The sequence below is a fragment of the Otolemur garnettii genome, unplaced genomic scaffold (genome assembly GCF_000181295.1).
Source record: "Otolemur garnettii isolate 467f Iridium unplaced genomic scaffold, OtoGar3 scaffold00164, whole genome shotgun sequence".
In the NCBI taxonomy this organism is placed as follows: Eukaryota; Metazoa; Chordata; class Mammalia; order Primates; family Galagidae; genus Otolemur; species Otolemur garnettii.
In genome coordinates, this window is record NW_003852559.1 from 2450937 (window position 1) to 2465858 (window position 14922).

The 14922-nt window shown below is 35.8% G+C and overlaps 1 protein-coding gene across 1 annotated transcript in view; it reads left to right on the forward strand.

Moving 5' to 3' along the window:
- PRSS12 (protease, serine 12) overlaps window positions 1-14922 on the forward strand; it is a 69834-nt gene that overhangs the window by 40971 nt on the left and 13941 nt on the right. The window contains 4 exon segments of the mRNA XM_003800066.2: window positions 626-767; window positions 6998-7203; window positions 11619-11697; window positions 12399-12521. Of these exon segments, the coding sequence (XP_003800114.1) occupies window positions 626-767; window positions 6998-7203; window positions 11619-11697; window positions 12399-12521 (550 nt within the window).

Genomic DNA, 14922 nt, shown 5'->3' on the forward strand with positions numbered 1-14922 from the left:
CTTCCTTCCTTCCTTCCTTCCTTCCTTCCTTCCTTCCTTCCTTCCTTCCTTCCTTCTTCAACAAACAGCTATTGCATGTCCTTGATGAGTCAGGCACTGTTCCTAATTCTGAGATTACAAAGTTGAGCAAGAGGAGCACTTTGACTGCAAATCTTCAAAATTTATTATAAAAGTGGATACAAGCTCAGCGACCATAGTACAGTAGTTGGGGCGCCAGCCATATACACCAAGCCTCGAGGGTTCAAACCGGCCCAGGCCTACTAAACAACAATGACAATGGCAACAAAAAATAGCCGGGTGTGTGGTGGGTGCCTGCAGTTCCAGCTGCTTGGGACCCTGAGGCAAGAGAATTGCTGAAGCCCAAGAGTTTGAGGTTGCTGTGAGCTGTGATGCCACGACACTCTATCCAGGGCAATATAGTGAAACTCTGTCTCAGAAATAAAATAAAATAAAATAAAATAAATATAAAAGTGGATATAATTTTTTGTTGATATCTCTCCTCAAAAAAGTATTGTCCAGCTGATTTTATTGATGACTTAGAAATACTATATGTTGAAAAGTCCCTCATGCCTTAGCGTCATTTTGCTTGTTTTGACTTTTCTGATACTTTTGAATCATGACTTAGGTTTCCCTATCAGACTGATGGATGGAGAAACTAAGAAAGAAGGACGAGTGGAGGTTTTTATTAATGGCCAGTGGGGAACAATCTGTGACGATGGGTGGACTGATAAGGATGCAGCGGTGATCTGTCGACAGCTTGGCTATAAGTAAGCAAAGCTTAACTATTTGGGATCATTACTGGTGACCATTTCTGGTTGTCTAATGCTTGTTTGAATGAGTTACCTCTTACCTAAAATTATTAATAGTTTCTATCATTCAGTTTCTGGTACTGGAAGCATGTTGTCTTGATTCAGAATTATAACAAAGTAATAGGTGGAGTCTATTCCAGTTTTTCTAGCTTCTCACAAAAGACTTACGCTACGTAAGAAATGTACCTTTTTATATAATAACAAAACAGTCTAATTATTCTGAATACTGCTTCTATCAGCCAAAGGCATTAACCTTTTCTCTGTGATTTATGTTTCAACACTGCAGTGAAGGGATTCTAGAGTTATTGAAATTACCTTTGGTTCTCATTATTCATGTTAATTACACTCTGTAAAATTGCTGTTAACACTGAATTAGCAACTACTAAGCCATTGCTCCTAAGGTGAGGTCACCGTTCTGCTTTGTTTCAGCTCTCATATTTGTAAACACTTGCCTTTTTGTTTTTAATCTACTTATTGCTATTTTCTTTTTCTTTGGCATTTATGTGCTTTTTTGGTTGATAATTTCATTGTTTAGAAAGGCCCCACATGTAGTACTATGCTACGATGTGCTATGCAAAAAGTACATTTGCTGTGTAATGTTCTTAAAATGCAAAAATGCTGTGATGGGACTTAGAGAAGATGTGTGTGTCAGGTAAGCTTTATTCAGGCTTGAGTTACAGCAGGGAAAATGTGGCACTAGATAGTGTGTGAAAAGGACACTTGTTCACAGCGTGAGAGCTGAAACAGAAGGCAAATCCTCTCCTGTCAGAGCTCAGCTGGGCGGTTCAAACTTTTCCTGGCTCTGTGTATGTTACGAATGACCATGAAAGCCCTCTAAGTATTGATTTTTTTTTGTTTTTGTTTTCTTAAGTATTGATTTTGAAATTACAAAAATACTGAAAATATTATAATTTAGTGGGTTCTGATGTTTAAACTAATCTATCTAAATTGCTTAGCCCCTGTACGCACTGCTAGTAGAGGTTTGGATTTAAAAACACATCTTTAATTACATGTGCATCTTAAATATTGATCAATTCATTTGGTTATTTCTATATAGTATACATGTTTATTTTTTAAAGTATTTCTTTGCCAATAACAGTTCAAGTTTTTTTTTTCTTTTTTGCTAAACTTTTAATAAAATTCTGTTTTTAGTTACTTAGATATTATTTCAATTTACTACTCAGTTTTGGGCCTCATTACAGTTCCAGTTGTCTTATGGTCAATGAGTGCTTTATTTGTGATACAAATTTTTAGTTTTCATAATATGGAGTAGTAGAGGAAGGTGGAAAGAGTCTATATTACGTGACTGGGTAAATTTAGTCAATAATTTATTTTAAATTTCCTTAGCTTGCTATGTGTCTATCACTCTTTTCTCCATTTGAAAAAAAAAATTAGTATTCTTGTTCCTGCATTTTTTCACTCCAGAGCAGCCATTGCTCTTTAAGACTTGTTTCTTGGCCATACTCATATTTTATTGTTTTGGGGGAGGGGATCCAAGAAACCCAGTATATTACCTTTGGAAATATAAAGGGCAGGATTATCATCAATTTTGATCCTTACATTGCATATCTCAGCCAAGTTTAAGGAGCAAAAGAGTTTAAAGCATGTTCATCAATATATTATTATTACTTTGATTTCTTCCTACATCTTTTATTGCTCTTTATCTTCATTTAGTTGGTTTAAAATTCAACTCAAAAGTGAATTTAGGCTCATGTTAGGGTGGCTGTCATCAAAAACACAAAGGATGGCAGGTGTTGCCAAGAATGTGGAGAAGTCAGAACCCTTATACACGGTGGGATGTAGAATGGTGCAGCCACTGAGGAAAACAGTTCCTTAAAAAAATTAAAAATTGAACTAGCTTATGGCCCAGAAATCCCACTTTTGGATATATAGACAAAAGAGTTAAATTAGGATCGCTAAGAAATATCTGCACCCCCACATTCATTGCAGAATTATTTACAATAGCCAAAATAAGAAAGCAATTGAAATGTTTATGGATAAGTGAATGGATCAAGAAAAAAAAAAATATGAACATATATACACACACGATGAAGTGTTATTTCGCTTGATGGAAGAAAGAAATCTTTTTATACGTTAACAACATGGATGAACCTGGAAGCTATTAGGCTAAGTGAATAAGCCAGTCACAACAACAGAAATACTTATGAATGGTTATACTTACGTGAGGTATCTAAAACAGTCAAACTCATGTTAGCGTAAAATAAAATAGTGGTTGCTAGGGATTGGAGCAAAAGAAACATAGCGAATAATTTTTCAATAGGTATCAAGTTTCTATTGTGCGAGATGAGTAAGTTCTAGAGATCTGCTGTATAACATACTGCCTATAGTTAGCAATGTGGTGTTGTGCTCCTTAAAATATGTTAAGGGAATAGATCTCGTGTTGTTTTCTTCCCAAAACCAAATCACAACAAACACAATAAAAACAAAGACAAAACAAACAAAAATCCTCACAAAAGAGCAAACAAATTTTCGGAGGTGATGGATCTGTTTAGCACCTTTGTTGTTTTGGGGGGATATTTTTGGAGGTGATGGATCTGTTTACCACCTTGGTCGTTTTGGGGGATCCACACAGTGTCACAGGTAGGTAGGTGCATATGTCCATACTCAGAAAGATTTGTTTATATTAATCATCCTCAGTAAACCTTTAAAAAGTGAATTTAGTTGGGAAATAAAATATAGATTAAGTGACCAAAGTTTGTAGTCATTTACAATCATATTTCTGTAACAATTATCAAGAAAAGCATTAAAAGATTTTTCTTTGTAATTTTATTTTAAATAAAATATCTTGACAAGTAATTCAGTGATTTAATGGCACTATAACAAATTGAATAACCCATCTTTTAGTCAGTATGTACACAATCTACAATTTGCCATTAAATAATATTTAAATGAAAGTAATTTAAATATTGGATTATATTTGAATATTTTTATAATTTCCCAATGATGAGAAACAGGATGTCATGTACGAACATATACAAAGATTGCCAAAAAAAGCATATATGTTTTAAGAAAGGAAAAAACTATACTAAAATTGTAATACTCAAGTTATATTTGACTTTTGCAATTGCAAGAGACACCAGATACAGTATACAAGATACCAAATGTTACCAGTAAATATTATTACAATTTTAATATAGTTTTTTATTTCTTAAAATGTGTATATATATTTTTGACACCGTCTAATATTGTATATTAAATATATAATATTTAATTGTGAATGGAGATCTTTTTCTCCAAGTCTATTTTGAACCCTAAAAAATTTTTAATAAAGAATTTATTGGTAGGCTCATGCCTGTAATCTTAGCACTCTGGAAGGCCAATGCTGGAGGATTGCTTGAGCTTAGGCTTTTGAGACCAGCCTGTGGAATAGTGATACTCCATCTCTACCAAAAACCAAATTAGCCAGGTGCTGTGGTGGATGTCTGTAGTTTGAGCTACTCAAGAGGTTTGAGGCAGGAGGATGGCTTTAACCCAGGAGTTTGAGGTTGCTGGGAGCTAGCCTGATGCCACAGTCTGGGCAACAGAGTGAGATTCTGTCTCCAAAAAAAAAGGTAACCCAGAGAACTTTTAAGTTGTTGAAAGGCTTGTGTCTTACAAATAGATGCTCCAGAGCTCTGTCCCCCAGGCAGTTATATCATGCTTGAGAATCAGTCCTTGGATTGGAAACATGGAAACGTCCTCAGAATCACTGAAAACCAAAATAACCTTAGAAAGCATTTTCATAATGGAGAAAACAGAAATGAGGCAATAAAACCCAGGAAACGTGAATGGTAACTAATGTGGATATGCTTAGATTGAACAGAAAAGTAAAAGGCATTATTTAATGAGTATTACATAGCGTCTGACAAAGTTAGCATATAAACATATTGTTATGTAGAATACAGAATGTGTTGAGATCAGTTAAACCCATTGGCCATGATGGAAATTCCATTCTGTTTGCACTTTGTGCTAATCTATTAACATGTGTTCAATACGACAGTATTCTTGAGCATACTTATTAAAGCAGCATTTCTTAAAGTAATTTTTAAAACGGTGTACGCCCATTGTTTTAATGGAGATCTAAAATTAAACATATCTGATTTCTCTTATATTTTAAATAGCCGCAAAGGATTTAATTTCTGTCATATTTGCTTATGACATTTAAAGATAAAACAGTTACATCACTTTTTACATTATACCCAATGAAATTTAAATATGGTGATTTGGGCCTGGCCTGGTGGCTCATGCCTGTAATCCTAGCACTCTGGGAGGCTGAGGTGGGTGGATTGTCTGAGCTTAGGAGTTCAAGACCAGCCTGAGCCCGAGTGAGACCTCGTCTCTAAAAACTAGCCATCTCTAAAAACAAGCTGGGCCTTGTGGGGAGCGCCTGTTGTCCCAGCTACTTGGGAGGCTGAGGCAAGAGAATCACTTGAGCCCAAAAGTTTAAGGTTGCTGTGAGCTGTGATGCAACAACACTCTCCAGAGGGTGACAAAGTGAGCCTCTGTCTCAAAAAAATATGGTGATTTGATTCTGTGTCATCCATTTAAAAAATACGTGAACAATAAATATATACATACACACATATTCTGTTCTCTCAGAGAGAATCACCAAAAAATATTTCTTTAGCCTATAGAAATTTTGCATAGTTTCCTTTTCTCATTAAAATTACATTTAAAATTTTCTTCTCCCATAGAATCCTAATGTTATTATGCCTTAAAAAAATTTTTTTTTTGCAGTTTTTAGCCAGGCTTGGGGTTTGAATTTACCACCTTTGGTATTTGGGGCCAGTGCCCTACTCACTGAGCCCCAGGCACTGCCCTGCCTTAAAAATGTTTGTATGTCTATACGCACATACATACATATACATATATACACATACTAGTGCATATATACATATTTACACACATAAATAACATGGAGAAAGATAAATTACTCTAACATGTTCCAAGTTCTCCTCTAGATTTTACAATATCTAGTATACAACTGATATATAAACAAAAAACATAATTTGTTAAAAAATTATTACATATAGAAAATTAAGGTTTACCAAAGCTCTAATTTTGTAATTGGACCAATGGGTTGGGTTTGTGCTATTTTGATTAAGGAAGCAAGCTTCATTGCTGTCATATATTTTGAGTTGTTCATTTGGAATTAAAAAAAATAAAAAATAAAACTTCTCATAATTTTGATGACATATATGAGGCTCTTATGCTGTGGTTTTTCAGAATAGGAAAGATTCTGAAATATTTTCCCATTGTTTTTCTTTGTCTTTAACTGGGAAATATACAACCAAAAAAGACTGTAAAACATATCTATCATTTAAAAATAGCCATGAAACAAATATACATCATCCTTGGCCACATGGTCAGATGTGGAGGGTGTAGCCATGCGAATGGCATCCCCAGAGGTGTGCAGTGTAGAGCCCGCAGGGCTGTAGGAGACAGCGCTGTCCCTCCCTCTGAGCTTAGGAAATATCGTATTGCTCCTCATGTGCCAATCCCACCCTCCTTACTCCGTCACCTCGAAGTAACTTTCATAACCAGGCCATTAATTTATCAGAAATTGCGTTTTAAATGTAGTGTTAGTTTGAGATATCTTAGTTCATTACCAAGTTTCTATATTTGCATATTTAAACACTAATGTATCATTAAAATAAAAAGCATAATAAACCAGAATCAGTCTGCCTTCTAGTCATGATTCCTGGTTTTCTTTTTCTCTGTTAAAAATTATACATTTTTCTTTTAAAGGAGGCAAAAAATTAGTTGTTAGGTCCTGAGATAACTATTTAATTTATTGCCCATTTTCTTGGGCAATATTATACCAGTTTTAAGAAAGTATTGCACTATTTAAGAAAACAGAAAAATTTGACGGTCTTTTCCCCTGGTTAAATGAGACTTTAAAACTACTGTGATTTTTTGATGTGCCAGTAAAGGACTTTTTTCGCTGTGGGGTACCTTCAACAAAGAAGGTATAGTTGTTACCTCATATTTAAGTTTTGTTTTTTATTTTGGCATTCCTGAAATAAATGGTGTTTAGCACATGCAGATGTTAACTCTAATATGTAAAAATAAAAAAAACCTCTAATATGTAAAATTGAGGAAAGAAATTGATTATGAGCATATGTTGTGATTTATTCAGCTGTATGCTCGACTGACTCTCCAGAGCCCTAAGAATGCTCTGTTTTCAGGGGTCCAGCCAGAGCAAGAAGCATGGCTTATTTTGGGGAAGGAAAAGGACCTATCCACGTGGACAATGTGAAGTGCACAGGAAATGAGAGGTCCTTGGCTGACTGTATCAAGCAGGACATCGGAAGACACAACTGCCGCCACAGTGAAGATGCAGGAGTTATTTGTGATTATTTTGGCAAGAAAGCATCAGGTAACAGTAATAAAGGTAAGCCGCCTTCTGGGGCCCTAACCAAGTCAAACAACACTAATCCACACCTCGTTACTTCAAGTAGTATTTTGATAACAAAAATTCTGAGCAACAAGAATGTAGGTAGTCAGTCTCTTGTTCTGAGCTAGGGGTTCTTGGCAAACTTGCCTAAGTGGGACTTACAGAGAGAACAGTAGGAGAGGATTTACAGACCCTTGTAATCTCTGGCATCATCCCCTTTTTACATTCTTAGCTATTTTTGTATTTCCTTCTTTGGATAAAATAAAGCTGTCCTGCTTGTTTCTATTCTTGAAGATCCAGAATTGATTATTAATATAGAGAGGAATCCAACAATGTCACTTATTTGCTTTTTTCCCCCCACATTTCAGAATAATCTTTTATTTTTGGTCCTTGACCTCTTCCTCACCTTTTTTATTTATCGTACTGTATTGCATTGTGCTGTTTTTATTATATCATATTATGCTGTATTTTTGTTTTATTTCATTTCATTTTCCTTCTCCTTTCATTTCATTTTGTCAGGGTTCCTCTCTCTGTTGCCCAGGCTGGAGTGCAGTGGTGTGATCATAGCTCACTGCAACCTCCAACTCCTGGGTTTAAGTGATCCTTTCACCTCAGCCTCCCGAGTAACTGGCACTACAGGTGGGCACCACCATGCCCTGCTAATTTTTTCTTTTAAATTTTTTTGCAGAGATGGAGTCTCTCTATGTTGCCCACGTTGGTCAGAAACTCCTGGCCTCAAGTGATTTGCCCACCTCAGCCTCTCAAGAGACTGAGAAATAGGCATAAGCCATTGTGCTTGGCCTACTCTAATATTTTAAACAAAAGGGCTAATATTTAAAATTAATTTTAAAAAAATTTTTATTTTTATTCTCTGACATTTAAAAATTTGAGAAAAATGAGATGTAATATTTTAGTATACAGTAAGAAAAATGAGATGTAATATTTTAGTATGCAGTAAATATGTTTCATACTTTTAAGCAGAGTTTCTGAAACCTCTGGGTATATTTAATTTTTAGGAAATGAATACTTTTTTTTTAGATGAACGAATGAGAGAATTAGCTATTTTGGAGAAATCTGTGGTTATAGTTTATGAGAAGAATAATTATCTCTTTGTATTAAAAGTGAATCATTTTGATATATTGGCTTTTGTTAAGACCAGGTGCATCTACATTTGAATATTCTCCTTTTCTAATACCTTTAAATAACTGCCAAAGACAAGATAAGTGATGAATTGGATTTTTGTTTACCTTAAAATTTTTTTTTCTTTTAACTCTTTCGAGCCTTATGGGTGGGGTTAATATGATTTTTCACTATCTGAGGGGCTTGTGAGTGTAGAAAGAACACTGACAATCCCTTGTACTTTTTTCTTTTTTATTTACATACATATGCAGGTATATATGTGAATAGTTATATGAATTGATAAGCTAGTTTTCCTTGAATGCTGATTCTAAGTTAATTTCTTCAATTCTCTTTAGTAATTTAAACTATAGTTACAAATTGAATGTAACTGATTCTTTGAATTATGTCAAAGTCCATAAGTATTTGTAAAATATAAAAATTCAGTAACCATAATGTATTTTACTTCATTTCTATGTAAACCTATTCTACAATATGAGATACTGTTTTTTTCTTTATTATTTGTGTGTTTGTTTTTATGCCTTCCTAGAGTTGTGGCAATACTTCCTTTGTTGATACCTTTCCACGATTTGCAATGTTGCCATACCACAAATACAAAGATTTTATCATAGACTCTCCAGATTACAGAATCTGATTTATTAACCAACTGATTTCGCATTGACCCTTAGAACCTATGACTTCTATAAGGCGATTCAAACTCAAGTCATTGGTTGTTTGGTCACCTGGTGGTTTCCTTTTATACATGAACTTCATTTTGCTTTTTATTTATTTTTTTTGTAACAGTGTATGGCTTTGAATAGATTTTACTTTCTTGAAATCTGGTGCTTTGCCCCAGAATGATGTAAACTTTTAAGTTTTGCTTGCTCAGTATTACATCATTCCTTTCCTTGGCATCATATGCATTAACCCAACTTGGAGCATTATTGGAAACTTATGTTTTTTCCAATACCCTATAAGATGCAGTGTCATTTAAAGGACTTGTATTCTAAAAGATGGAGTTAAAATTTGACAGCATGCCGCTGAGATCATTTTGCAAATTAATCATCTTGGTACACATTGTTGAAACTCTTTGTCCATCAAGAAATAACCACTGCTAATTTCCTATGGGTTTCCCTTCTACCTCATTATTATGGGAGACCATTAGTGCTGATTAGGTCAGCATGTTCTTGGCAAAATTTTCACCCTTCTGTCCTTATACAAATAGAAAAATAGTACATATCTGCACTTGATACACATATACTTAACCAAAGAAGCAAAGTACCTCCATATAAATTCTCCTACTTTCTAAAAGTATTTTAAACATCAATCACATCCGTTATATTCACCCTTCTTTTATAATCACCTTTTTTTCTTTTCTTTTTTGAGACAGAGTCTCAAGCTGTCCCCCTGGGTAGAGTGCTGCTGTAGCGTCACAGCTCACAGCAACCTCCAACTCCTGGGCTTAAGCAATTCTCTTGCCTCAGCCTCCCAAGTAGCTGGGACTATAGGCACCCACCACAATACCTGGCTATTTTTTGGTTGTAGCTGTCATTGTTTTTTGGCAGGCCTGGGCTGGATTCGAACCCACCAGCTCTGGTGTACATGGCTGGTGCCTTAGCCGCTTGAGCTACAGGCACTGAGCCTATACATCACCTTTTGTGCAGATTTTTTTTTTCATCACTCACTTGTCCCACCCCATCCTCCTTAAGCAATCACTGATCTTTCTGTCTCTATGGATTTGACTGTTCTGGACATTTCTTACAAATGGAATCATATGTGGTCTTTGCTACCAGCTTCTTTTACTTAGCATAATACATGTCTAAGTTTCATGATATGGTAGCATGAATCAGTACTTTATTCCCTTTTAAGGGTCAATAATAATCCTTTGTCTGGGTATACTTACATTATAGTTTTACCCTTTGTCTTTTTCTTTTCATTAAATCATAGCCATATACATTAATGCAATTATGGGGTATAGTGTGCTGGTTTTATATACAGTTTGAAATACTTCCATCAAATTGGTTAACATAGCCTTTGACCCATTTTCTTAGTTACTATGTTAAGACATTTATATTTTACACTTAGTAGATTTAACTGGTACCCTTGTAAAATGCACCATAGGTGTGGTCCCACCAATTAGCCCCCCTCCACCCATCCTCCCCGCTCTCCTCCCCACCCTCTCCTCTTTCCCCTTCTTCTTGGGCTGTAGTTGGGTTATAGCATTCATATGAAAGTGTGGGTGTTTATAAATTGGTATCATAGTAAGGCTGAGTACATGGGATACTTTTTCTTCCATTCTTGAGATACTTTGCTAAGAAGAATATGTTCCAGCTCCCTCCATGTAAACAAAAGAGGTAAAGGCTCCATCTTTCTTTAAGGCTGCATAATATTCCATGGTGTACATCTACCACAGTTTATTAATCCATTCATGGGTTGTTGGGCACTTGGGCTTCTTCCATGACTTAGCAATTATGAATTGGGGTGCAATAAACCTTCTGGTGCAAATATCTTTGTTATAAAGTGATTTTTGGTCTTCTGGATATATACCTAGTAGCGGAATTGAAGGATTGAATGGTAGGTCTATTTTTAGATCCCTAAGTGATCTCCAAACATCTTTCCAAAAGGAACATAATAAGTTTGCATTCCCACCGGCAGTGCTGAAGTGTTCCCTTTTCACCTTTTATGCAGTTTTAATTTAACTCTTCTTTTCTGTCTGTTTTTGACATTAGTCTGTTACCTTGGGAAGTTTGTCTGTATATTCTTAAATACACAAACCCTTTTCATATGTTGATACATCAAGTAAACATAAATTCAGATGGAGATTCTAACTTGGAAGTGTGATTTCCTCCTCTGAGTTACTTTTTTTATATACGGCTCGGAACAGTGCTGTATTTGTAAAGTAAGTAATTCAGACCGTTGCTACCGTTGCTACCTTTGCAATTTTCTTTTTTTTCTTTTAATATTCCTGAACTCCAAAACAACTTCTATAATCAGCAGCAGGAAATGTAGGTAGCTACAGGGATAATGTACTGGACAGGGTCAAACCATTCAGAAGCCCATGAGACCCCTTCCAGCTGAATGACCCGAAACCTCCTAAAATTTCTCATCTGCTTGCGGATTCCTCTTCTTTGGTGAAATGAGAAAACTTTTTATTTTCATTATAGGAAAAATTATCCTATAATTTACAGAGATAAGGCATTTAAACATAGGGAAGCAGCTTCAGGGGAGTGTGCCCTTTATGTTTTTACCCTTCCATGAGCAACCATAGTTTGATTCGTGACCTGTTTCTGCTTCAGAGTCCCTTTCGTCTGTCTGTGGCGTGAGATTACTGCACCGTCGGCAGAAGCGGATCATTGGTGGGAAAAATTCCTTAAGGTAAAATGTTCTTCAGAGGGGATTTTCCATAAGAAGAAATTACTTATAAACATATACTGTTACAAACCAGGGATGGTCTATTAGTATGTAAGGGGTTTAATGTGTTCATTTTATTTTCTAAACTAAACACAGACTGCACTTGATAATGACACTGTTCTTGGACCTGCGTTTACTTTATATAAACCATGTTCTTCCTATGTCACTGTCCTCTGATGTATGAGATTAGATAATTTAACAGGAGACCAGAACAAAACCTCCTAACTACAAAGATTCATTTAATTTAGAATGAATTTGTTTTAGATTGATTCATCGTAGTATGTTTGTTGAATTTACTATGGAGAGTCAGCCCTTTGTTTATTAACTATTCCTTCACTCTGCTTAAAGGAATAAGTGAGGAGAGAAATCATGCTGCAAGTCACGAAATATAAAAAAGACTCAACTGGTTTCCAAGAGCGTCAGAGATAAGTGTGGTGCACACCAAGTCTAGGAGCAGATCTTCCGAGCTGCTGATGCCAGGCCTGCTCAGACTTGGTGGGGCATCATTCTCAAAGTCGGAAGGGATCTTAAATCTGAGAGGCCCTTTTGTATTTATTCCTTTCCCACCACCTCCAAGCCATGAAAGCCATGGCATTAAGTGCTGCTTTTCTTTTTTCTTTTTTTTGGCCTTACCAATGTTGACGTGTGGCTCATTTTCTTCCTAGGGGTGGCTGGCCATGGCAGGTGTCCCTCCGGCTGAAGTCATCCCACGGAGATGGCAGGCTCCTCTGTGGGGCTACACTCCTGAGCAGCTGCTGGGTCCTTACAGCAGCACATTGCTTCAAGCGGTACGTGTCCGCCTTTCCAAACTGCTCGATTTGCCTTTTATTCAGCAGCCCCTTCCTGTTGTCCCAAGCTTGGGGTGGCAGAGCCAGGCTGTAAGTCTTCCCTGTCAGTGCTGATAGCACTGTGGGGTGAGTCAGGTGACACAGGGTCAAAGAGAGCCCCTCAGGAAGCCACTGGCTACCTGTGGATTTAGGGAGAGAGGAAGAAGGGCCTTTGGAAGGGATGCGGCTGCGTTTGTACTTTCCCAAGGAACATATTTCAAGGTGAAATTGTGTCCCCACAGAGGTAGCAGAGACCTCAGATTATTTAATTATGAATGGTGAGGAATAGGGAGTGCACTTGAAATGTTTTTGATCCTTTGAGTCTTTTTGATTTCTTTCAGATTTCTCTATTTGTACCTTCTAGAAAATCAGGTTGCGTCTACTTTATTCTTGCTTTTATAGTCCTGATTATTTTCACTGTCCCAAACCTTTAAGCAGTTCATTCGGCTGTCTTCCCTATTCAAAGGGAAGGGAAAACAGAAAATCAGTGTTCTGGTCTGGAAAAATATTATTACTGAAGCAAAAAGATAAGTAGAAGGAATTTCATTATATTACTTTAATTTCGTGCTTGAAAATTGTCACAATAAAAAGTTTAAAAAAATAGAACATGTACCACTGTGTTGAAAAAATTTTCCCAGCAAATATTTGTTGTATATTTTTTCTTTCATTGAATCATATAGTGAACACTTGGCCTCATTATCTATTTCCAGTCCATCTATGTAGATTTCGGTCATTCACTTTAACTGCTGCATGAATTCTCCCTCCTTTTGTAAGGCTTATATCCCAGTTGATTTATTCCCCTGTTGATGGATAGTTAGGGAGATTCCATTTTTTTTTGCTATTAAAAAACAATGTTACAGTAAACAACCATGTACGTATCTCATTGGGTGTGTAACTATGAGGACATTTTGCTGGGTCCTAGAGTAGGCGGAGTTCTCTTCCATTTTCTGAGGCTCTACTAATTTGTCCTCTGAAGGAATTCTATCAGTTTATCATAGCAAACTATAACTTCCTTCCTGTTTCTTCACATTCTCACCAGAACGTTCTATTATTTTATTTTATTTTTTGCCTATTTTAGACTTTTTGGTGTCTCTTTACTTGTATTTCTCTAATGTCTTCCTCTTGCATGAATTCTGTGTTCATATTATTTGCCTCTTTTTATGGTATCTCTTTGTAATTTGATTTTTAAAATTTTTGGATATGTTCTCTATGCAGAATCTTTGTTATTGTAGTTACAAATGCCTTTTCCCATTTTTGGCCAAGTCCTCTTTTTTGTTTATGGTCTTTTCTTACAAAAAATATTTAACTGTACCCTCTTTTCTTCAAATTTCTATAAGAGCTTTGCATTTCTTATTTTAAAAATCTTTCCTTGACCCCAAATCAGGAAGATAGTCTCTTCTTTTTCCTCCAGTTTTGATTTTCATTTTTAGATTTTTAATCTGCCGACAGTTTATTTTTGTGTATGATATATGGTGTGAGGAAGGGACCTAATTTTATACTTTTATTCCCATTGGTACTTTCCCCCAGTACTTTGTATTGTATATTCCATTTTTAACCACTGATTTATGTTAACTCTGTTATAAACCAAATTCTCACATATCCTTGTTTGTAGAATCTTTATTTTTTCCAAAACTTATCTATTTCAATAATTAATTCTGCAGTAATCTTTCATATTTAAGTTGCTCATGAGATACAAATCTATATTTTACATAATGTTTGCCATTTCTGGGATATAATTCAGTTTGAGGGTTTACCTATATACTGGCGGTTTAATGAATTCTTGTGTTACATGAGTGGTGTTGATAATAAAGATCCCATTCATTCATTAACTTTAAAATAATTATTGGTCCCAAGAACATGCTAGCCACTAGATATAGTGGAGAATAAGACAGAAGGATTCTTGCTATTGCAGAGTTTACAGTGTTACTATATGAACTCAGAGGAGGGAGACATTGATATAAGTTTAGGGCACCATTTTAAAAATGTGGTCTTTTCATGACAACACAGATTGATCCAGATTCCTGGACCCTGTTCCACATCTCCTGACTTTCTGGAGCTGAGACTCAGGTGTTACACTTTTTTCAATCCTCTCAGGTGATTCTTATGGACAGGAAAGGTTAAGACTCACTTGCTCAGTGGATAGAATACTCTGGGCATGTGAAGAATGTTGAGAGGGAGGAATAAAGTGACACCCTTGTCCTGATCAACATATTCATTATTTGCTAAACTAGAAAAGGACACTGATGATAAGTTAATTATGTTTTCAGATTCCAGGAGAATGGGAGAGACAAATGATATGTTTTGTTGAAAAATAGGATCATGATAGCAAAAGACCTTGGTAGGCTGATTCTAACAAGCAAAA